Source organism: Falco cherrug, chromosome 4 (assembly GCF_023634085.1).
Source record: "Falco cherrug isolate bFalChe1 chromosome 4, bFalChe1.pri, whole genome shotgun sequence".
In the NCBI taxonomy this organism is placed as follows: domain Eukaryota; kingdom Metazoa; phylum Chordata; class Aves; order Falconiformes; family Falconidae; genus Falco; species Falco cherrug.
In genome coordinates, this window is record NC_073700.1 from 15,260,964 (window position 1) to 15,286,303 (window position 25,340).

General features: G+C 42.5%; 1 protein-coding gene across 2 annotated transcripts in view; it reads left to right on the top strand.

Moving 5' to 3' along the window:
* Positions 1 to 224: 224 nt before the first annotated feature.
* Positions 225 to 25,340, top strand: part of PTPRG (protein tyrosine phosphatase receptor type G) — a 409,035-nt gene continuing 383,919 nt past the window's right edge. Inside the window, exon 1 of one of the 2 annotated variants that reach the window (XM_055707510.1) lies at positions 225 to 844. In XM_055707510.1, coding sequence (XP_055563485.1) covers positions 760 to 844 — 85 coding nt within the window. In that variant the 5' untranslated portion in view covers positions 225 to 759. The remainder of the gene's footprint in view (positions 845 to 25,340) is intronic. The other variant, XM_055707509.1, reaches the window with a different exon arrangement.

Consider the following 25,340-nt stretch of genomic DNA (forward strand, 5'->3'; position numbering starts at 1 on the left):
TTAGCGCGGCTCCATCACGCACTTTCTCCCCCGCCCGGCGCTGCGCCGGCGCCCCCCTCCCCCACCACACACTCGGCAGGCGAAGGGGAGGACGCCGCCGCCGCCGCTCCGCGGACAGTGCGCGGGGCGCGGTGCAGCGCCGGGCAGCGGTGCGGGTGCGGGTGCGTGCACAGGAGCGACCGTGCGCGCCCCCGCCCCGCCGCCGCGGCCGCTTTAAGGGCGGCGGGGGCGCGCCGCCGGGGCGCCCGGCGCGCCGCCGCCTCGCCTCGCCGCCGCGCCGCGCTCCCTCTCCCTCTTCCCTCGCCCCGCTTTAAAGTCTCCGCCAGGATCCGGGCTCGCCCGCCACTTCCTGTACGGCAGGATGGAGCGCGCCGGGGCCCCGGCTGACCGCCGCCCGCCCGCCCGTGCGCGGAGGCGGCTCTGAGCGCCCCGTCCGCGGCATGCCGCGCGCCCCGCCGCCGCTGCCCGCCTGAGCCGCGCCGCCCCGCGCCCCGCCGCGCCCCGCCGCGCGGGGTGTCCCCGCACCCCGCCGCCGCTGTCCTCCCCCTGCCCCGCGGCTCTGGGATTTTTTTCCCCTTTGAGGAGGCGAGTAGGAGCCCCCCGCTTTCTCCCGCTGGAAGAGGGGTGCGGGGAGAAACTTATTTTCAACAAGTTTTTTTTTCCTTTTTTTTTTTCCTTTTTTTTCTTTTTTTTTTTTTTTTCCTCCCCTGTGCGTTAATTATTTTAGCCCCTCTCCCCTTTCGATGTGCGGCTTTGGACATGCGGAGGCTACTGCAACCGTGTTGGTGGATCTTTTTCTTGAAAATCACCAGCTCCGTGCTCCATGATGTGGTGTGCTTCCCCGGTGAGTGAGCGCGGCGGTTGGGAGGGTTCCCGGTGCCTCCGCCACACGTGTCCGCGACCCCCGTAGGGTGCCGGCGGGGCACCCCGCGAGTGCGGAGGGTGCGCCGGGGGCCGCAGGGGGCCGCTTTGCCCGGGTGGTCCCCACGTAGGTTTTCCTGCAGCACCCTCCCGGCTGCGGGCAGCGCTGCCCGCGCGTGGGGCCGTGCGCGGTGCAGAGGCTCGGCTCCGCGCTCCCGGCACGGTGCTCCCTCTCCCCGGTGCGCTGCAGCCCCCGACGGCGTGGGGCGGGCCGAGGGGGTCCTTACGCGCTGCCCTTCTTTTGCGGGGCTGCCTGGGGGCTCCCTTTGTGCCGCGGGAGTGCCGCCCGCCGCCCCGAAGGGAGCGTGACTCCGCGCTCCCATCTCTTGTTGCAGCCCCCCGTCCCCCGCCAAGAACTTAGTTTCGCGTGGGTCTGCGCCCTCCCCACCTCACTCGTGTCCGCGGTGGGTGTCTCGCCATGCCGGAGCGCTGACCTTGGCGGGGCGGGGGGAGGTGGTGCTGTTGGCGCGGGGCTGCGCGTTCGCTCCGCGCCCGGGGCTGGCTATGTGTCACCCCCCACGCGTGGGAGAGGGGCCATGGGAGCGGGGGGCACCCAGCACCGAGCTTTCCACCCCCCCTTCGCTCCCCATGGCTTATGTCTGTGCATCGCTCCTCGCCCGCCACCGAAACGCAGGGGCCGCGTATAACGGGACCGGGTGAGCGCTTGCCCCGCTCCGCGCCCGCGGTGGGACTCCGCGTCTCCCCCCCCTCACCGCGGGAGCGCCCCCGGCCCGGGGGAACTTGCAGCGCCAGCTCGGGGCTCCAGCTCCCGCTGCCCCCGCAGTACCCCGGGCCCTCCGCCAGGGGCGCTGTCGCTCCGCCGGCGCCCCCGCGGGGCCGCGCGCCCCTCCGCCGGCGCGCAGCGCGGCCCCGCCTGCTCGCAGCCCCTGTGAGCCGGCGCGTAGGCACAGCGGGCTCTTCAGTTTTTTTCTGTCGTACCCCCCGCCCCTTGCATCTGCGGCTGAAATGATTTTGCTGAAAATGGTTTAGCACTCCCGCACGCCCCGAAATGGTTCATTTCTTTACTTTTTCTTGAGCTTCCCCCTCCTGACAGCGAGGGGGCGGGGGGGCCGCGCGGAGGGGTGTGACCTAGGTGGGTGCGATGTGGGCTTTGGCCAGAACAAGCACCCCCGTGAGGCCCTTGTCCCCCGACTCCTCCTGTCCCTTCTGTGGGCTCCCGATGCAGCCTAACGCGTCGGCTGTGTCCGGGTATGCAAGTGTGAAAAGAAAAACCTAAATTCTGGAAGCTTTACAGGAACTTCCACTTCTGGGGGGGGAGGGGGGGTTCCTTTTCTTTTTTTTTTTTTTTCTCTCTTTCTTTTTTCCTAACCCCAAACACAGAGCTCAGCAGATAGACCCATCATCCCAGTCCTTCCAGCAGCTTCCTACATGGTAAAATGATTTGAAGGCAAAAGAAAATAAGTTGGAGAGAGGGTTAATACCTCTGCAGCTCTTGAAGAAACATTTATCTTCTTTGTATTGATTTCTTCTCAATTTCAGCCCTCAGAGTGAAGCCTTTCTCTCTGCTTCTGATATATATTGTACAGTAATTACATGTAGAAGGCAGGCTCCAGAAACGCTTCAGGAAAACAAGCTGTGATGTAGGTTTAATATGACAGTATTGTATGACTTGCCGATTTAGATTAGTGATATTTGAACCAGGTAATATTTGCATTATCGTTTGAATATAAAGATGAATGCAAGCAAGGAGTAGTAGGTCTATGGACATTTGATGTGTGTAGGTAAACTCTTTAATACTAGCAGCTGTAGAACAGTGGTGTAATACTTGAGAATATTTCAAGGCTGTTCATCACTAAAGGTCTGCTTGGGAAGCAAACTGTTTTCCAGAAGGGCTTCTATGCATTTAGTTTTTGTACAGAACTACCATATTAGATCTCAGTGACTTGCTTACTCTTATATGCCTTCTTCTGAAAAGCAGCATTTGTGTGTGTGCGTGTGTGCAGGGGGGTGGTAAGTGAAACATCGTGATAAACAGGGATGCTCCAGACTCTGATCTGGTACATCAGATATGCCCGAGGCAGGAAAGCTGCAGGGAGGATCTCAGTGGACTATAACAGGACATCGGTGCTGACAACATCCAATGGCAAATCATTGGAATTTGTGTTGGCGGGGAATCCCGGCCAGATATTAACCATTTAGTATCTACCACAAATGTTTCAGTACCTTTTCATAATGTTTTCTAGAGAGGATTAGAGAATTACGGTGTGTTTTATTTATTTTATGTGTTAATTTACAAGCATCTTTCTTCCCTCTGCTTGATATCTAGCTTTCTAAATGAAAAAGAGGTCACTGTTTATTTTCTCTCCTGTAAATCACTTTACTTGGTGAAGAAACACAAGGACTGTTTTTTCTTTGTTCAGCAACCACAAATGAACCATGTAGAAAATAAGTCTTTGCAGTGTTCCTTTGTTATGGTGATTGTAATAGGTTTTCACTGTTTAAGTAGGTATTTTTGTTGCTATTCCTTTGGTTGCAATAAGAGGAAGGAGTCATTCTTACACAAAAAATATGTGGGTAAGGTTTTGCTCTTTCTGAAGTGTTTAGTGCATTTCTCTGTGGGCATGTCACTGGTAATTGCATTGCTTAATAAATCAAACTAAGACAAGGTAAGAGAGGTTGTTTCCATGGGGTCTGTTTGCTCATTAATCTGAATTCACAGTACCAAAAATCAGTAAGGCATATTAACATTACAGTGATATTCTTGCTGCATAATTGCTCATGGCTTTGCCAAGAGAGGATAAATATTTTTTTTGTAAAGGAAAAAGTACACATTTTTGCTGTTCTTAGCTGTGACAATCCTGTCGTCTAAGGAGTGACAATCGTTAGCATTCTCTTAGGCTAGAGGCAGGAATGAAAGTAATTTTCTTGAGTGTAGATTAGCTTTTTGGTAATGGATCAAATTGTTGCTGACCTGGTAACTGCCTGTAAATGGGTTTTGGATTTTGAGTCTTCATAGTTCAGAACTGAGAGTTAATTTTGCATGTAACTGTCTTCTGCTTGGAAGAAAAAATATACTAGGAGCTTTTCCCTATGAACTAATCAAATGCTACTTCAGATATTTTTAAAGTTACAGAGAATATTGGCTTTCTTTATTAAAGATTTTTCAAAGGAAGGTGTGTTGTGCACGTAGAGAAATACGGAATGTACAGGAGAGGGCCCTCCAAGACTTTATTTAGTCCTGTGGCTTTTATGAAGATGACACTTCTTACATTTTAATTATCCCTTATTTTCAGTGCCTTTTGGAAAATATGCTTTATGTTACGGGAAGTTGCTAATGGAGTCCTTGCAGATAAAGAATGTAAAGTCAGCCTTCCCAGGCTGTAAGAGCTGAGCTTGCTGGTATGCTTCTGGGGGGGAAAACCCCAGGGAGAGCTTTGCTGTCTGTTAGCAGGTTTACGGGAGCTCATTTGTGGTTAACAGAGCTTGGACACAGCTTTCAAAAGTCTTCAAATAGTCATGGGAGCTGCCTGCACTAGCAGCCAGAGTAAGAGGCTTCCTAAGTTGGGGAAGGAGGAAGAGGCATCACAGAAAGAAGGGTTTTCAGTATATTCAAAAAAGGAAGGAACACAGTTTGAGGGCAACTGGAATTCCCTTGGCCATATTGGGGTGTTTTGCAACAAAGCCTGTATTCAGACTGGGGACCTTGCTCTGCCTCAGAGTGAGGATTTTTGCCTGTGTGAATGAGTTAGAATATCTAGAAATTGGGGATGAAAGGGTTTTTGATCCTTTTAAAAAAATGGATGTGTTGGTCAGAGCAGTGAGGAACTTCTGTGAGTCTAGTCCAGAGGTGTCGTGTTGTTCACCTGTCCCTTGTCTGCACTGGGAACCCCTGCTGAACAAATAAATCGTGCTTGGGATCATAAAAAACACCAAACCCCACCTATTGATTTCGGTAGGATGATGGTTTCACTCGCAGTTTCTAGGTCTATGCAGGGATGAGTGTTGTCTTGAAGTTATCTATGTGCACTCAGTTAAAGCTGTACTGTTATCAAGTTGTGGGAGTTTAATAATTGGGGTTTCTTTCCAATTACAGAAAAGACAGATAACAGTGAGGACTCTATCCATCTTATGATCAGTGCTTAAGGACTAACATACTTAGTTTTCTGAAATAAAATGTTATTAACGTGGACTCTAATTTCAATGTTCAAGTTTCATGGTTAAATTAAAGAAATGACTTCAAACTATTAATCTCAACTGTTCTTGGAAGAAATGCTAATGATTTGGTTGCTGCTTTTTAGCAGCCAAATGAACATGTGGCATGATGTGCTCTGAAGCCTGAGGGTACAGTTATAACACTGTACTTTAACTAATATATAACTTTAATCTGAGGAATTATGAAAAAATGAGACTAATTTCTGTTTGCCTAAGTTACTGTACTTCCATTTTTAAAGATCAGATTTGCTCCTGTGTGTTGATAAAATTGTAATTATTTATATTTACATGCCATGCTACTTAAAGCTTGATGCTAAACAACCATTTTTAAGTGTTTTAGGAAGTGGAATCTCATCAGACAAATGTTCTTAAAAGACATGGAGTTATCTGAGGATGTAGATGTGCACCAAATGGGCTAACTTATGGTTGTATATCCCTTCTGGGAGACTGCTTGCTGCTTTAGGTGCCTAAAATATCTTTACAAATTTTGCCCTTCTTTATGAGGTTAACTCCTATCTATGTTTCTTCCAAGTGGAAATTGTGGACCTGCGTCTTCTTGGACCAAGTTGGTGGGAATGTGACTTCATCAATTGCCAGAGTTACTCGCAGGAAGAACTGAACTTATCAGTTTTGTAGAGACATGCAGAGGTTGGAAGCAATGCAGAGAAGGAAGATATAAATTAATGCACACTTTCATACAAAGCAGAGGAACCTGGGGCATGGCCAACTGGAGGTGTCCAGTAACGTATGATGAAAGCAACTAGTTTTTACATTTGTGTGTCAATAAACCTTTAGAGGAAAAAAAAAATCACAGGAAGATGATCCTTGGTTGCTGTTAATTTCTCCGTTACTCAGTATCTTGTGCTAGTGTTGCTGATCATGTTATGCATGTTGTAGGCTATAGATACCCATCCATATTACTTGCTCTAGGGCAAGTCAAACTGGCTTCTTTCTTTTAATGCTGCTAACATGTGATACAGCTCTCCAAAGTGATCTTGTTCCACTTCAGTGAGGACAGGTGTACTCTTGGATGAATCGGGGGCTACACTGGTCATATCTTCAAATGCTTCCTTTCAATGTACAGTCATCTTGGGGCACAGTTGCCAGGACACAGAGCATTCCTGGTTTATGTCTTGAGCTGCCCCATATTTGTAGCCTAAGCAGAGACTCTTCCTACGCAGAAAGCAAGCAGATGAATGAGGGTGCAGGTTGCAAGCACAGCAGTGAAGACACTGTGATACTCCATGGGTATTGCTGTTCTTGTTTCATTTTTCCTTTTCTCTGACTGCTAGCAGTGTTAATGGGAAGCTGACGAAAACAGTGGTGGTGAATAAGCTTGCCAGCTGACTGGAGGAGGAGGGAGGACATAGGGCAGTAAGGAAACTAAGTTCGTGCAATCACTGTAAGGTAACATTTTTATTACACCGAATGGCCTCACCTTATGGCAATTTGAATTAGTTTTCAAGTGAACTATGGTTGAAGTAAAATCAGATAGTACATGGCCTTTTTTTTTAATGTGGTTTTATTATGCATCTCTAAGTTTGCTTGGGAGTTGAAGTACTAGCGTTCTTAATTATCAAGTCATTTGAAAAATGATGAACACTTTTCTAGAACTTAAAGCTTGACCGCATCACGCACCTGCCAGCAGTACTGACACAGAAAATCTCAACTGATGTGGGTGTTGCAGTTCTCTATGCATAAATCCTGCAGTGATGCCTGAATGTGTTTATCCTATGCCAGTGCCTGCTTTGAGGGACTTTGCATTCATAGCATGAAGGCCTTTCTAAAGAAAATCTAGGTGTTTTGAGACTTGGATGCTTAGCTTACGAAAGCTGCTTTGAAAAAAAAATCCTTTTCTCTGCTTGCAGATACGTAATGAATGAGACCTTGAGCACTGAAAAGCTGCACTGATATTTAGGAGCAAAATATGGGATGTTATTTGGTCTTGTGGCAGCTGTTTTGTTCTGTTTTTTTGTTTGTGTGTGTTGTGTTTTTGGGGTTTTTTTTTTTTGAAATAAAAAGTGCCTGTCTCTCTGACAGAGTGCTGTTTAAGTTCTTCTGTTGGGTGTCTGTTTATTCTGCTGACAGTAAAGGAAAGCTATCTGATAGCTCCTTGCAGGCAAAGCAACAGTTGTTCAGTTTTCCCACACTTCACTCTTTCCATCTTCTGTCTTTGCAGGAGACCTGTAAGAGACATATCAAATGCTATAATACATGCTTTAATCAAAGCAGTGCCTTACCCTTTCCTTGCTCCTAGAAAAGAATCTACAATTTGGATTATCATTTTTTTAGCAGCCTGAAATCTTAGACCTGGAGTTCTTTGGTCAGTTTGTCAGACTGGTTGAAAAGCATGTTAGTTGTCCCAGAGTGGAAGAGGGCTTCACCGTAACAAGTGCTGAATGCTGAATAAGCAGGATATGAAGACAGAATCGTTTGTGCCAATGCACTAGGTAGGCCATTTTTCTACAGCAGCAGTAAATAGAAACAGGTCTGTCCTGACCCTTGCTGATCCTAAACAGTAAGCAAGTTACTTTCTTTGGGCCTCATTCCATTTCTTTGAAAAAAGGATGCCTGTGAAGTAACCCTTGCACCACTGAGGACCGGTGCTTGCCATTTTATCAGTTGGGTGTGCTTAGAAATGCTCTTTTTATATTTTTCTCCCCTACTCTCCCTTTCTGGATTTTAAAATAACTTATTTTACATCTTAACAGGTAGTGAAGTTAGTGATATACATCTCAATAAATTTAAGTCTTGCCTAAGAGGGTTGTTTTAGAGAAAGCTTAGGAATTTGTTTTTTTTTAATGGATATTTGTTTATATAAGCCTCAACATGAAACTGTTGCAGTTTCCTGGGTGTGGGGGAGGGCAGATGGATACAAGTTCAGACAACAAAGATGACTAGTAGCTTTCAAATAATTAAGTACAGATCAATGTTACTATCACATGTGAGTTTAAGGATTAAATTTTCAATACGCTTTCACTGGTATTTAGATTCCTAAGGTGCTTTAAGAGTTCTGGAGATGATGGTATAGATTTGCTGCAGTCAAAATAGAAATGAGGGTTTGCGCAGCATGACTGTCTTTTAAACATTGCATCCATTTAGTAGATAGGCAGAGAGAACCAACTATTTTTTTCTTGTTGGCCTCCATGCTACTTGTAACTAGCTTACTTATTATTCTTACAGTGCAGTAGGTTGTGTATTTTGTATTTAAATCCTTGCTTAAAATATAACAAAAATTTGCCTGTTGACAGCAGTTGCATCATATTTTAATTGGTGAGCATTGCTAATAGAGTGTTCAGGTTCTAAAATTAGTTGTTTATTTTTCCTTCTTTGCCCAAGGGTTTTGCATCAGATTATATGCCTTCTGTATAACTGTTTGTGTTCCAAAGCAACACCTTTGTGCAGTTTTAGCTATTTAAGTAAGTGTTAAAAGTATGGGCTCCATGACAGCAGTTTCAGAAACTGTGACTTTTTAAATTGTTTCTTACAACGTTGTTTATGCACTGTAAAGTGCTTCTCTTTTGTTTACTGTGAATTAATTCATAGTTATCTTTGTAGACCTAGGGCACAAAATGTGCAAGTTTATTATGTTTTATCTTGGTATAATGGCAGGTCCTCAGCTGCTGCAAATTGTCATAGCACAATTGATGCTACTGTTTCTGTGGCAGCTTTCATCAGGTGAGGATTTGTACCATAACAGTCATCATGACATTATCCTGAAAAACGGGTGTGTGTGGCTCCCCCCCCCACCCCAGTATTTCCATGGGCTGGCTTTGTCAAAGCTGCACAGTTTTGATGCTGTCTTCATGCTTCTTGGAGGGTTTTTCTTTTATTGTGTGGTGAAATGCAAAACCTCTTCTTTGTATGATTCTGCTTGCTGTGGAAGAGATGTGACCAGTCCTTCCATGAAAATTCAGACCTTTTGGAGGATGCTTGTTGTGCATATCAATCCTCAGGATTGTTCTGTTGTGTTGTACCTAGTTTTTTGACCAAAGCTGTGGCTGTTGCAAAGGTGTTCGTGAGGTTTTCTGTCAACAGCTATCAGTTTTTTTTTTAAAATAACTTGTTTGATCCATCATGAAGTGATACCCAAACTTCTTTTCCTTGAATGAAGTAGTTGAAGTAAATAGGCCACCAAAAATGTGGTTGTTTGAATTACTTATTGTAGCTGTGAAGGTCAAACTGCAAATATATAGCCACTTTAACAACTGTCTTGTATCTGTTTCACTTTTCTCTACTAGCTTAAAGAGCCCTCTGATATTTTGTTACCATGAAAGTACTTACACATTACAATAAAACCATGTCACAATGTCCTGATTAACCTAGTGACCCGAACTCCACAAGGCCTTTTCTAGCAGGTTTTATCTAGTCCTTGAATAATTTTTGTAGCAAACGTTTTTGCCTTTTTCTCCATTTTTTAAAACTTATTTTTAGAAAGGTGCACACCAGAACTGAAAACTGGTTTTACACATACCATATGCGCATGATGATATGGCCCTTTCTGTTTGTCCAAGGATTTTCAGTGACCTATTTTTCTGCCACAGCAAGAAAGCTCATGTTGATTGTTTGCCTAGTTTGACTTCTAGATCATTATTTGAGTCAGTGCTGAACAAAATAGTCTGCAGTTCAGTGGCTGTGGCCTGGATCACTAATTCTTGGAGGTTTTAACTTTATAATGGCAATTTTAGTATTAGAAAGGTAGGCCTCTTTGACTTAAGTCCTCTGCAACCTTAGTATCTTAGATGCATCATTTGTTCTGATTTTGTTAGTTTCCCAACAGTTTTTAACAGAGTAGCAGTCAGTGCATCCATAATAGTCCTGGTGCCTGTTGTGGAGTTATCTAGGATGGGTGTCTTGGGGTTTGATTTCCATTAAGCATTGTAATACTGAAAGCTTCATGCAGGTCCAGAGCATGACTGTGACCTGGTGAGAGTTACCACCCTTGTGTGGTAACAACAGTGATGTGGATAACAGTTGAGCTTCATCAGAAACTTGGAGTCGGGGTTAGGATTTGCATGTAACCCCGAGGAGGCAATGGTTTTCTTAGGAATGTGTTTTTATTCCCCATCTGTTTGCTCACCCTGTTACCATTACTCATATTGCTGGTTTTGGTAGGCAGTGTTTACTGTAGTGTCCTTATTTTCTTCCGCTGCTGGATGCAGGTGGGTGTGCCACTGGGTAATAAACTATCTGAAAGAATTTAGATCTGCTCTGTTACTGTGGCCCTGTTTCCATTAGGGTGGCCTCGCTTGGATAGTTTTAGCTTTGCACCTTGATGGTGTTTGTTTTGGGCAAGCATGTACCATGCAACAAATGAGGAAAAAACATCCCTTCTGCCCCAGCTAATATATATATATATATATATATAAAATAAAAGACCTGTCTGGTAAGAGGCTGGTGTCTGTGAAGATGGAGAGACCCTTATGATTAAAGTAGAGAGGGAGTCCAATCTTCCAAATATGACATCCTTCACCAAAAACCTCTGAGAAGTCCTGATCCATACCTATCAGCTAATATTGGATCAGGTTCTGGCATGCTGAAAGGATCATAAAATTAATTGTGCTTGATCGATACTGGTGGTACTTGTGTGCTTGTCAGGAGAACAGGGCGCAGTATGAGCCAGGCAGGCCCTGGCAGTGCATGCTGCCTGGAGAGCAGAGAGCACTGACCAGGCAGTCTGCCAGGAAGGTTTTAACTAGCCTTTAAAATGATGGACTAGATGGCCATCACCAAAAGTCCCTTCCAGCATTGTTCTGTGCTGCACATACTCTTACTGTGCACCCTGCTTGCCCTGGAGAAGTAAAGCGTATCTGCAGCTGCTGCAGCCTATGAGAGAACCGTGGTCAGAGAACCTCTGCTGTGCATGGACGGGGAGTGTGATGCCCAATGTTATTACTTGCTAGAGCGTGAAGCCTGCAAGTAATGCTAATACAAATGTATTTCAATTTGTAACCTGGCCTTCTGTATCAAGATTGGACTACTTCTATTCTGTTGCACGTGTGCATCACTTGGGGAAACATGCTGATAGTACTTAACATTTAATTGCTTCTCTTGATTTTATTTGTAAATTAGAATCTAGAGGATCTGTAAGAAAAAACAGTAGAGCTTAATTGGACAACATTTTAGAGTAACTCAAAAAAAAAAGACATGTAGCTTTCCAGCTTTTGGAGCTGAGACAAATGCAAACTTACTTATTGATCCATCTATATGATATCATATTTTAACTACTGTCTAAACTGGAGGTCATATCTATACTAGATTGCTTAAGAATCTGTCTATCTTATCACATCTTGTACTCATTTATAGTTGTTTCCATTTCTGGCTTTGCTAGAGAGACAGCTAGTGTTTCAACCTAAATTAAAATCAATAAGAAGCAATTTTGTTTGTTTTTTAACTACTAGAGCAGGCTTTTTTTGGTGGGTTTTTTTTTGTAAACCTCTGCATGTTCAAGTTGGTCACTTGATTCTTTCCGGCATGATAATTGCCAGACCTCGTTAATTCCTAATTTTTGCATATGTAGGAAGGGGTTTGCATTCCAGTGTACCTAACAAAATGTCAAATGTGATTTAAAAATAAAAATTTATTTTAAATCATCACTGAGAAATAAATGCGGTAAAGAATACTTGGCAGTTAGAAGTAGTTAAAAAACATCTTGAGGGGAAGCATACGCCTGGGGGCTGTGGTAAATGCAGTTGACCCAGGAGTCCTGCTCTGGCAGGGTAGCACAGGCTTCCCCTGGCACATTTGGGCTACGTCCTGCAGGGATGATTTCCAGTGGAAAAAGCAGAGTCTAGGTCTCTGTGCCTTCAGTCCTTGGCTTGGATATTTCTGCATCACACCAATTCACGTAGGAAGCTGTTGTCATGTTGTCAGCTGGCTTTTACCATACAGCCAGCAGATTGCCAGCAATAACAATTAACCTGGGTCAAATTCAGTGTGGAGTTCCAACGGAAGCAATGTTGGTATTTCCTAGAAAAGGCAGTGGTGAACCATAACATAATATCAGAGTAAATATTTGAAGGTAATGCTCTGATGAAGTGTCCAAAATAGGATGTGTTGCTGCTCTGGCGAGTTGATTACAGGGTGCACGAAATCGTCCTCTTTAACTTGCAGTACAGGCCGCCCAAATGCACACAGGTGGACATATTGCTGTGTAATGGTTGCTTTCTATGTTGATAAAGTTTATGAAGGTTCAGTTTTCACTGGCAAAGCTTCTTGTCGCTGACGTAGGTATCCAGTTGGAAGAAATAGTTTGTGTCTTAAACAGCATTTCCAGAACAGGTGGGCCAACTGCTGTGGTCAATAATCTGGCTCTTGCATAGAAGCTTTTGGTAAGGTGTTTACTCTGCCTCTTCTGGGTGAAGTTCAGCACCTAGCAACGTTGGGCCAGTGTCTATATAAACATTTATCATCTTCTGCATCTTGTTTTAAATTGTACAAGGTGAAACTTGAGTCCCTGGGAAAATGAATACCAATATTTTGATCAGGTGGTTCTTTCAGTTGCTGTGATCTTGCCCAGTGCTTCTCACGCTTTCAGAAATGTTTTAAGAATTCCTGGAATTCTTAATTCCAAATCCAAGAACTTTTTGAATGGTCTAAATCACTTCCTGTTTAACTTTCTTTTGAAGTTCCTAAGTATTATGAGCTACCTGTTACTTTAGTCTCTTTGGTTCAGTTTTCTCTCACCTTTTCTTCTGCTTCCACTTGCTTTGATTCAGATACGTTAATGAATCAAGGAAGAGGGCAAACCAAGGGCAAAAAGAAGCAGAACTGGCTACTCTGGTAATCAAAGCAAGAGTCTGTTCCCTTAAGTAAACTGCTAAAGCAGTGTTTTGTAGGAACAAAACATAATTAGTAACTAGATGACACTGAAGAGCACATTTCCTTCATCCTTGAAGGCAAGTTGAGTTGCGTGTGAATTTCTTAAATTTGATGTCAAACCAGCAAACCATTCATTTTTTAACTAATCACTTAAAACCACACCAAAATTTATGTGCCAAGAAGCCAGCTGTGTTTAAAAATACATGAGCAAACCTGGTACACAGTGATCCAGGAACGTGAAGTAAAAGTGACTTGTCTACGTGCTAGTAACACCTATTGTGAGTGAATCCCAAGCCATAGTTCAATGCAAGGAGTGATACATTACAGCACAAACAGATTCTTTGTCAAAAAGGTGATTAATACTTCATGTCAAACACTATCTGCATGTACTGCTTTCTCTATTTCGTGTTATTAAGCAGTGTGACCTTTTCTCTTTCAACAATTAGCTTTCAAGGTGAAAACCAACTTAGGAAGAAAATTAACTTTTTTTTTTTTCATTGGATCTGAGGAGTCTTACCGTTTTGCAGTAGTCTTGATTATACCTTCACACTTCATGGTTTTGATAGCTGTCTTGATCAATGACTCTCCATTTCTGCAGTTTGAGATTGCATTCCCCTATTTGCTTCTGTATTTAGGAGATATCATAGGGTGTTCTGGGTGCAGACTGTGTCTGTAGATGAGGCTTGTAAGATGCATGCTGTCAATGGGTAACAACTTTAGCTTGTCTCATTTGCTTTCTATTAGGAACAAGTTCACTTGCTAAATAATTCTGTTCTGATCTTCAGTTTTTAATTTACCTGACAGCGTGCTTTCTGTTGAACTGAGACTATGAACACTCACTGTAATCAAGTGCTCTTTATTTGCAAACCCAGATGTTTCTAAACGGCAGACACTGAGTATGAGAGATGGCTTACAATTTGGTTTGCCTTTCTGCTTCAATTTGTGAAACAGAAGCCATCCTGGAGTTTGCTACATTTGGTTGCAATTCTTGGAAACAAGGTTGAAGCACATGGGCCTTGCAAAGAATATTCTTTCTTGATGAGCTGGAAATAAAAGACGTGGGTTTGGTGAACACCATTTCTGTTATCACTGACTGTCTGGGCCGTACAATACTGAGCGAAATAAAGGATCAAAGCCAGTAGCACCGTAATGTCTGCCCTGGAAAGCTGATGAATTGTTCAGTGCTTCCCTTGGTGCCTTTCAGTGACTTCTGCTGTGATCAATACAAGCGGCATGAACAGAAATTGGACCCTTCTGCTAGCTCTCATGCTTGCAAGTAAAGTGGAGAAAGCTTGATTTGTTTTGCTGCTTAAGCCCTTGCTGTCCTCACACGTATGCTATATGAGAGGCCTGCTTACCTGTTTGCATTCTATTATGTGGCTCTGCTGTCCTGCCTTCCAGGATGACACTTCAGTGGTGCCAAGCTGGATGTGAAGGAGCTAATGCTGTGATTTTGGATATATATATTAAAACAAACCAAAAAACCCCCAAACAAAAAAAAAAAACCCAGCACCAAACTCCAGAGAACTTTCAGCTGGACTGTAAGGATAATACAGTGCTAGTGTCTTTAATACTTGCAGTCTCTCAGAAAGACCTTAGACTTAAGGTCTACTGTCCATTATTCAGAATTACCAATACCTTTAGAAAGCTGCTTTGCCATTCCTTTACCCTTTCATCTAGACTATTTTCCGCTGATGAATTGTTCCGATGGTCACTGGCCATTGTAGTTGTTCTTGTAGTTTTTGCCACGTGGGCTCCTGAGCCGTTGTTCTTGTTGCAAAACCAAAATCCAGCAACAGGTGCAGTGCTGCCTTCCTGAGCATGGTGTTGTCTTTGCTGTAGGTGTTTGCCTGTCGTCTGCATGAATGCTCCCACTTGGACTGGGGGCTCCTTTCTTTGCCCCATGCCTCTCCTGGTGTAGCTGGGCCTTTACGCTTATGCAGTGTTTGCTAGCCAGGCCTTTTGCGGGCTTCAAGCAGGAATTGTCAGTGCCTGAATGCATAAGCTGAGGCTACCTGTGTCGTTCATCCCCTTGCTGCTGAGCGGTTGGACCAGTCTTCCTGATATCGGGACCTGACTTCTAAGATGTTTATCTCGCCCGAACTGGTAAGGAGGATGCTCTGATGGTCTTGGATCAGTCTTCTGCTCTGTCTGGTCTGTTGCGTGCTTCTGAGGTGCTATTTTGCATTGAGGTTGATATATATATATATATGTATGAATACTACTGCTTTTAAAAGCTGGCATAATAATAATTAAGCTTAGGAATGATACACCTGAATAGGTTTCTTCCATTAGTAAAGCAGTTAATAGGTGGATTAGAACGAACATTCAGCAGATGTTGTAGTAGCAGAGTAGAACTGACTTCACATTGGGGATTCATAATGTGTGTCTGTATCCATGCTTATAGACAAAATGGTGAGATGAGATTTTTTTGAAGAATAGTCTTGCCCAAAGAACAGATGAGGCTACTTTATAGGGCAGGAAACTTCTTTGTTAGGTGATACTGAAGTCAGATGGCCTTGTGATTCCTTTAGCTGAAGTATTTTTAGCGAAAGGTTTTTTGTTTTTTTTTTTTCTTGTAAACTTTGAAGCCAGATTTGTATGTATGCATACAAAAACTGATAGCACCTGTTAATTTTGCACCAGAGCTGAAGTGGTACAGACAAAGGCTCTATTACATAGTAACAGGTAATTAGTTATACAGGACTATTGGTTCTGGTCTGAAGGAAGCCCTCCCTGTTCAGTTCAGTGGAGATTTCCACCTTAAGTGTGATAGGGCAATGTCAGATGCGATCTGACTAGTGAGTGATTTATTGCAATGTTGACAAGAAAAAACTCTACTAAAGGAAATGTTGATAGAGGACAATGATACTTCATTGCAGTTTCTTCCCTGAAAAGCTACAGTGGCATTGATGTTTTACTGTTTACATGTTGCTTCATCAGCTTGGGCAGTTTGTCATGGAGGGGAACTTGTTTTCAAGCACTAATGCCTATAGACACACTTTTTTCAATGAGGAAAACCAGTGAAGAAGCAAGCTATTTGTACAGTCATGTTCGTGGTCAGATTGCTCCCTTTTCCTGTCTATGCTCCATTTTACCAATTATATATTTTCTTTAGTGTTTCGGGGAAAAGACTGGAAAAGCAATAGAAACAGCATCAACAGTCTGTGTAAAATACATATTAGTGTTCTAAAAATAATTTTAATTTTAGCATGTATTTTAACAAACTTCAGCTATGTGTTTCTTTGTCACTTCTTCCCAAGTTCAGCTGTTTGCCCTTCCATGCTGGGAGTGTTTGTGAAACCCATAATTCTCACAGTGCAACACATGAGAGTTTTGCAAGTGACAGTTATAAGGAAATTCCATGGTAAATTATACTAAATCACAGGTAATTTGCCCAAGGCATAAAATAATTGAAGGGATCTGATGATAATTCTGAGGAAAAAAACCCAGCCTGATTCTGGGGGACTGTGTGTTGTAGATTCTTAAACTTGATAGTTTCTTGTATACTCGTTTGAATCTTACTTTGAAGAAACTTAGGCCTTTAAGAGCTATAGGGTGTGTTGTCCCTGAAGACCTCAATGTCTTCTGATGTTCTAGTATCCTTAAGAAGGACACCAATGGACTGGGCTGTAGCTATTTTTAAAATGATGAAGCTGGACAAACATGCTAAAAATACCTTCTTAAGTTGGCTTGTGTGTAACCAGCACTTTTCAGATGACAGTCTGCATTTTCATCACTTCCAGGATGTTGAACCAGGTTGAATCACTCTAGCTTTTGTTACTTTGTTGGATCCAACAGCTACAGAAAAGCAGAATCTGATGTGTAGTCTTCCTTGCGATGAAGGCCAGTGTGAACACATCGTACCCGTGCCTGGCAAACTCTCCTTTGTTCTCCTTAGACCAAAGTCACTCCAAATTGAGAAGCATTTACATTTAATTAGATTGGAAGAATTTGGACCATATTCATCATAGTATACCCGTACACACAATCTGTCCTGGCTCTTTATTAAAACGTTGCAGTGGAAGGAGACACTAAGGAAAACATCCAGTTGTTTCCTTGTGTTCAGTGACATGGATTGTTTTGGTCAGAGAAACATTGTGAGATTCCTCATTGCATTCTCCCAGCTATGTGAACGTGGCTTGAAGGTTCTGGTTTGGTTAGTGTGGGAGCTTGGATAACTGAAGATGTATGTTTGGATGAGAAGCTCTGAGGAGGTGGCTGTGGTTTTGCCCTCCTAGACTCTGGCTCAGCAGGGTGCTGGCAAAGTTATTGATGGTGCTTTCAAGACTTGCTGTACAAGGACAGCAGTTGCATGCCCAGGCATATGGAGTCAAGGCTGACTGAACCAGCTTGCCAAAGCCAGGATGGCTTTTCTTGCTGTTGTGGCAAAGGAAAAGATGAACTCTTGTGCTGCAGTTCGTTGGGCTCAGCTGAATTTAGGTATCATATGGCAAGACTTCCTCCTGCTTTAATCCCTATGGAGACAAAAAGCGAGAGAGCAGCCAGGATATTGTGGAGCTCTGTGTATCTTGGGAGAGAGGAGCACCTTTCTGGTGGGGAATTCAGGATCTTGCTGCATTGCCAATCCCATCAGTGAATTTAGGCTGCCAGAAAGCCTTCTTGACCTGGGAGTTATACATCCAGATAGCAGCCTAGCTGGTTTCTCCCTTTGGGAATGAAGAGAGGGGGAAGTGTATGTTGCACAGCAATAGTTTGATCTGAGTGGATCCAAGATGCTTGTGAGGACTCTGTGGTATCTATGTGGGCACTGTTTATCAGGTTAGGAGACGTTTTTAAGGGCCCTAATGTCTGCTAGGACTGAGTATAAGTACCTTGACAACGAGGAAGACATGGTGTACATTCTCCAGATAAATTTTTTTCCTTTAATGACTTGAATACCTTTTGGATGCATCTGTATATCAGACCTTTCCTCAGTGTTATCTGAATTCCTCTGACCTAGAGGACATTACAGCTACACTTTCACCCTTTGGGCTTCTGTAAGGCTGGCTACAGCATAAATCTGGTTTTCTGTTGAGCTTCATAATCATGAAGTCGGCATTGATACTGAGCTGGTAGACTTTTTCAGAGGACAAATAGCAGTAGTCTTTGCATTTCTCTTTAATCAGATAGCCTCTCGTCTGAGAGAGGCTAGGAGCTGCTAAACTGATGTGCAGTGGCTGAGACAGATAAAAAATGATACATCCACTAATTACTGAATAGTTTCTGAAAAAGAAATTATTTTTGGTGTGTAAAATAAATTGTCTCTGGGTGATGGCATTGATATGCTGTTGATCATGCAACAACCATCTTTGCAAGCCTGAGTTTTCTTTTAAAAAGGCATGATTGTCTGTTAAATATTTGGGCATTCATACTCCCCCTGGGTTGATCAACTATTTGAAATGAATTATCTCACAGTCCTGTGACAATTAGAGTGGCATGCTCAGGTGAAAGGGTTTGTCTGTTTCATAGATTGTAGAGATACGCTCAGTGAAAATGAACATCCTCCCAAGGTTAAATTATCTATTTAAAGCTCCTCCAATTACAACGTTGGATAGAAGGATTATTATTTTTTTTTAATGTGGATAAGAGTTAGCAGAGGACAAATGACATAATTGGAGGGGGAGAGAGAGACTTCATACGTGCTTGCATCTAAAAGAGTGAGAGGGGTAAGGAGAAGATGGTGCCAGAGAACTGTCTTCATAGTCCTTTCTGGTTGCCATAATCTCAAGCAGTCTTTGCAGGTCAGGAGAGTTAGTACTTGTGTAAAAGCTTCCTGCAACTTCTCCCTGGTGTGCGATGTGGCACTTGATGCCATCTGGCCTTTTTGTAAGAGAAAGTAAAAAAAAAAAACCTGACCCTTATATTGGGCTGTATAAATAGCCTGCTTTTTGCTCTTATATAGCACAGAAGAACTAATAGCTGGTGAGTTGAACTGACATATTCCTTTGTGCACAAGTTACAGCAACTTAAATGAAAATTACACTCCTAGCAAGAGAATGGACCTCTGTTTAAATTAGATAAGGAGATTATGACAGAAAAAGATCATTGAATAAAGGGGTTTTTAAAGTAGCCAGTGAAATAAATGTATGACTTCAAACTTTGTCTTGCCAGAATTTATTAATAAAACACAGTGAGGTTTTTGGAATACAACGAAGATCCTTTCCTTTGAAGGTTACAGTGTAATTTGTGTAATTGTGTTTGTATAATTTGACTTCAAGATATGTCCTTGTAATTTGGTAAACTGCAGATCTTGTGCCAATCTATTGCATTTTTCTTGTGCCTCATATTGATGGACCTAATTGCCTCATAAGTATATACTCAGTTTAAAGCCATTGCACTGCCCTCTGGACCTTGAGAAATTCGCCTTCCAGTCTGTAATGATAATCTCTGTATGGATCTTGTCTGTGAAGCAGCTGGCCATCTTTGCTTGCTTCCTTACTAAGTATACATAGATAATTGCTGTTCTGGATAACCTCGTTTTGCTATTGTATAGCTGAAGAAAACACTGTATGACACCTACATTTTTCCCAGCTGCAGGATGCCCTTTTTTGGCAGGGAAGCTAGAACACAGCAATCGCAGGTGTCGTCTTGTCAGGAACTGGCTGATACTCACTGAGAAAATCCCCTAGAATTGTATGTGCACAGCACTGTTTCAGCTGGTCCTTCACTGAAAGTGTTTCCTGATGGAATGGGATAGAAAAGTGGCTGTGGGCAAGGCAGCGACCAGTGTTGGTAGGGTGTGTATGTATTTCTGAATATTTATTCTAATGACACTCTCGTATTAAATGGGCTTCATGCTCTTGCGCTTTCTCAGTACAAAACAGGTGCTGAAACATCCAGACAGGCTTGGAAAAAAGTTACCATTTCAGTGCTATCTTGTTGCTGAGGTCCTTTGAAGTCAACAGAAAATGTGGGCAAACAATTTGTGTTCTGAGGCATTAATACTATGAGTTGTTTGCTCACCCTAAGAATCTGCAGTGAGATTGCTCTTGGCTGCTGGAGCAGGGAGAAATTGTAAATACGGGATGAAAACGCTCGAAACTTTCCTCAAAATGCTGCAGAAGGAGGTAAAAAAAAAATAATGGGTAAGAGGTGTCCATGGAAGGGTTGAGGGCAGACAATCATGCTGAGGAGTTGAGTCACTGGAACTCGAGGTGTAGATAAAGCTGATTTAAAGATGGAGTTTGATTGTGTTGCAGTAATTTCTCTGTTGCCTTTATGTGGTAGGCCCTGAAAAAAATGGCTGTTGTTAAAACCATCAGAAATGTAAAGTGTCTTTAAATCTTAAAATTGCACAGAATTAAAAAAAATTTAGAAAAGGTACCTCTTCACATAGGTATTGATTCTTAAATGAATGGTATGAAACTTGAAAAGAAATTGCACTATTTACAACTTATTTCTACAACCTTGGAGTGAAATATTATGTATCGACTTCAGAGCAGAAGACGTTGAGTGAAGTTATACAAGCTTAATGAAAATAAACCTACACATGACTTTGCATAAAGGGGGTGAAAATCAAAGGACTAACAAATTTGCATAGATAACATTTGAATTGATAATTCATATTGTACTTCATTGCAAGGATGTAATTTTTAATTAAGAATAAAATGTGGTAGATATTTTAAACGGGAAATGATTATAATTGCAGATGGAAATGGAGGTAATGAGAACTGGTTTAATTAATTGTTAAAATTTTTCTTTTTCTTTTTTTTTGTTTATAAGCTTGTGGCCTGTGGACATGACATTTGTTTTGTAGATGTGTATATTTAAACATACAATGTTTAAGGCATGAAATGCTGGTAGCAAACAGTTTGTCTGAGTTGTATCAGTTACTTGAAGGGGTCTGTATGGATGGACTTCTGAGCATCTTTGATAGACAGACTGCTGTTTGCAGGATTGGTGTGAAATTGTGGTGTAAAAACTCTATTTCCAAAATGTTCTTTTTAAACCATATTTGTCTTTCACTGTGGGTTTCACAGATGGCGGAGCTACTTCACTGGGGAAAAATGAGGTGGTGTTTGTACCAAGCAACTGTTGCCTCTAAAGTTCTCCATTGATGAATATGACAATACTGTGTTGACCTGAATTTAACTCGGCAAGATTTTGTTGATCTGTTGTACTCTGTTTGTGGTTAACCAACACAGCCCTTCAGGAAGCTGCGGGGGGCTCTTCATACAGCTGAGCAGATCTGTGCCTGCAGAGGAGGGAAGAACCTGGGGTTATGCAGCTCCTATCATCAATAACTCTACATATGTCTGGGAGGGCTCCCATAGCTCCACAGAGCAGTGTGTCCAGCAAAAGTCTGCCAGCGAAGAAGATAGTGATACTGGAGGGAAAGAAACTCCAGGTCTGTGCAGAAGCAGCCCTGCTATTTTGCTGTGCCTTGAGGGTGTTTTGGACACAGCCTGTTGCAAGCAGCATTGGATTCCGCCACTTATAGAAGGTCCTTCTTCAACACCAGAGCATGGGCCCCTGTGGGGGCTGTGAATGGGGTTTGAGAGTGGGGAGCTGTGGGGTGGGACATAGCTTCTCAGTATGCACTTTATCATTTTTTATTCTTGAAACTTTGTCAAGGTCTGTTAAAGTTTACAACCTTGCGTTTAGAGAAATGCAGCATGAAAACCTACAAAATCACCATTTCCTATTCACTTATGACACCTGAGGTAAAGAAGATAATTTGCATAGAATTCTTAGAATAGAGGGTACTTGTGCCATTTGAAAGCTTGGTAAACTTACTTACCAAGCTTAGAGCTTTGCATCCAGATTTTGAAGTGAACAAAATTAGTGTTGCCACTTATGTTAAAAACCATGTATGAAATCTGTCATCTCTGGCTGCAGAGGGACTTGGAGAGAGCTACAATTAGCACTAATTGGAGTTGCGTCTGAATCTTCTGTCTATTGGTGTGAGAATGGACCCTCAAAGTGATTGGCAGAAACTACCTGCCTGCCCCAGTTCCCTAAGGAGCTGCTTTGTTGCATTGCAGCACATCACAAATGAAATAAGTGTTTACCAGAAGCCACCAGCTACCATGCCTGAATTACCCATGCAGCACAGGTGCTGAAATTTTATGCAAGCTATGCAGTGTGCTGGGTACTTGTAGCTGTAATAAAGATGCACTATGGTTTCTTTCTTGGAAGTCTATGGAGTTTTGATTCTTGCAGGTTTCATTGCTTTGTGATGCTCCACAGAATGGGTGGAAAAGAAGGCTGGGCATACCAAAGAGTTGTCCAGCTCTAACCTTTTCAATGTGTGTGTATTTGGCGTTTTTTTGTTTGGTGTTTGTTGTTGGCTCTTTTTTCTTAATTTTGGATTGTTGTTGCTTGGAAAGCAGCATGTCACATGAAATTTATCTTGTGTTACCCATGCTGTTCATGGGAAAATTTTTTTCCAAAGTAGATAAAACCTATATATGCAGAAAGACACATCTGTACTTGGTTTTGTTGCCCCTGGGTAAATAAAGTAGAAACCTAAGTAGTAAACTAATATTCAGAAAAATGATGAAAGAATTTACTTGAATGACAACATAGTGGTTGTTTTTTTTTTCCTGAAGTACGCAAGCAGAAATATGAAGTATGGTAATGTCACTAGGGTAATATACAGCTGATAGCAGTGCATTCATTTGCATTTTTTCCCCTTACCTTGTGTTTCTTTTTTTTCCCTGAAGCACATGTGTTGGGAATTGAAAATGCAGTTTGCCTATTATACACTGGCAGTAATCTTTCAATTTTTTTAATGTAAAAAAATGAGTCCACAAACATGAGCAGCCAGTGATGTATGGGGCTATTGATGGGAATTGAATTTGCAAAGGGAAAATGGGATTTGGTTGTAGTCTGAAATGATAATGATGCAGTCCAAATGGATTTGTAATGGTCATTCATTCATTTTTTTTTTTCTGCAGTTTTGTGGTTTTGACAAAACATATTTATGCAGGTGACTATGAAAGTAGCATAGGTTCATTCTGAGTGGGAGTTTATAGCTAATGGCAAACAATAAGTATGCAAAGCCTGAGCCTGTTCCCACAGACTTCATTAGGTGAGGGAAGGGATGTTGTGATTTATTTTCCTAAGAAGGCAAAAAATGGTCAGGGTAGCGCTTCTTGGGGAGGTTTAAGAAATAATAAAATGTACATTGACATGAATTCTTAAAAATGTATGGATTTGTAGTATCAACCTAGTGAGCGCTTTATGCAGTGCAAGTATGAGACCTATTGCTCAACACCCAGATAAATAAAGACTGCCCTGAAGAGTTTCCAGTCTTAACTACGATCAAACCAATGTGCATTATGTTGAGGTGCTGTGCTAGGTATTTGAGTTCCTGTAAACTGTAGCTGTACCTGTGTGATAGTCTCCCCTCAGCCTGTAGTCTGAACTTGTAATTTGGGCTGCCAGGGGACTGCAGAAATTCCTGTATACCCCGGCTGCAGGTCTGCGTGCCTTTAAGGTAACTTTCCTGTTGGTCTGATTTCAGGGGAGTCTGTCTTCCCTTCTCTGAAAGGAAGGGAAGAATGACATGCCAGTGTTCCTATGGTCAGAACAAACTGGTGGTGACAGGAAAATGATAATTTAATGGTGTGGATGGATTTTTGGCTTTGTTTTCCTTTTGTTTCTATTTTTTTCTTTTATTTTTTTGATGTTTTTGAATGTCACAGTTGTAAACTGCCTTCCATTTGAACTGGACCATAGTCCTTGTTGAACACCATATAATTTTAAAGTATGAATAGAAGTAATTATGGCATATAGGGAGAGTGTTTCTGGTTTTATAAATATATTAATTGTTATAAATCTTTCCATTTAAAATCAATGCAGCCAGTGGTTCAGATGCAAAGGATGAAACACACGCCCATGTAAAGGAATCTGCTTTCAAGCTATAGAAGACAAAAAAGGGAGCACGTGTGGGGGGGGAAAGATGCAGATTTACCTGTCATTAATATTGCCCCTATTTTCCTCTTGCTGCTGATTAAAGCCTGAGCTTTCTGAAGAAGAGCTTGGTTTAATGCTCTGAAGCCAAGCTGTGATGCAATCCTTGCGGGGCCTTCCTGGGGGAGAACAGGCAGCTCGGGGAGCAGGAAACCGCCCATTGTGAGCAGAATCGCTTAAGTATTTCCTGCAATGTAACTTCAGCTATTTTGGCTACAGGCCTCACTGCTTTTGAATTTTTTTTTTCTTTTGATAAGCATTCCATGAATGGTCCTGATGCAGAAAGCCTGTGAGCATCATAAGTCTGTTTATTTTAATTGGCTTTGCTATCCTGATAAGCTAAAGGCAGAAGGAGCCAGGCGGCTCAGAGGGCTGTGGGTGGGGTTTCGTTTGTTCAAATATTGGCATTTGGAAACTGTTTTATAACCGAAGGAGGCAAATGTTGGCAGGGTTAGTCTGACATCCTGACTGTGTGAACTGGTTGGGGCAGAGACTGTTTCTCTGTCTGTACAGCATTCAACACACTGCAGACCTCTTCAGAGCTTGACTGCTAACAGTATAAATAGCATTAAGGGACGGTACTTTTCTGTCTCCTTCCTTTGTAAAGGATGGAAGTTTCCTCTTATGGTCCATTGTTTTGATCTGCTTTTCACAATGCTAAAGAAAAAGCTGCAAATACCAAGACATGCCAGTCACTCTTTGAATCCAGGAAACCTGTGCTGGGTCTGCCCTTATAAGAGTGCTTAAAGGATAAGTGCTGGAAGAATCAAAGAATTTTGTTTTGACTATGAAATTGCTAAACATTTTCCCTCTGAATTTTCAAATGTTGAAGAAAAACTAGATTTGCCAACGGTTATTTTAAAAATACTTCTGCATCATTTTAATCTCTTGCATTGGTTCTAATGGGGTAGGTTTTCTGTGAGGGATTTAATTGGGATTTTTTTCCCCAATTTAAGACTGGCTGCTAAACAAGCAGATCTCTTGTCATTACATAGCAAATCATGTTTGTGAAGCAGTGGTCTCACAACTACCTGGACTGTGAGGTAATTTGCACTTTCAATGAATGTAATCTTGGGGGGAGGTAGGCCCCTAAAAAGTTATTTTGCAGTTTCAGCCCAGTGCAGTGAGTGTTGTGAAAGGTCAGATGCCAACAGTTATAAAGCTTAGCTGACACAGGGTTTGCGGCTGTCTCTTCAGGAGCAGCATGGTTGCAGGCATTGATGGAAGCCATGCAAGCTTGAGCTCGCAGGTAACACAAGTCTACAGATAGCCTATGTGACATTTTAACTTTGTGCTTGAGGGACAGCCAAATAAAGGTAGATGGAAACGTTCTCTTATTGACTGTTGGAGCAGAAGCTCTTAGCTAATGTAGGAGAGACTTATACTTTGTGATAGTCTTTCATACTTTGTGTGCCCAGCTAAGTGTCTTATGTTGCAACCATCAGCCCGTTTGGTTTAATGTGGTGTTCCTTCTATGTTGGGTCCACAGCACATTTTCACCTCTT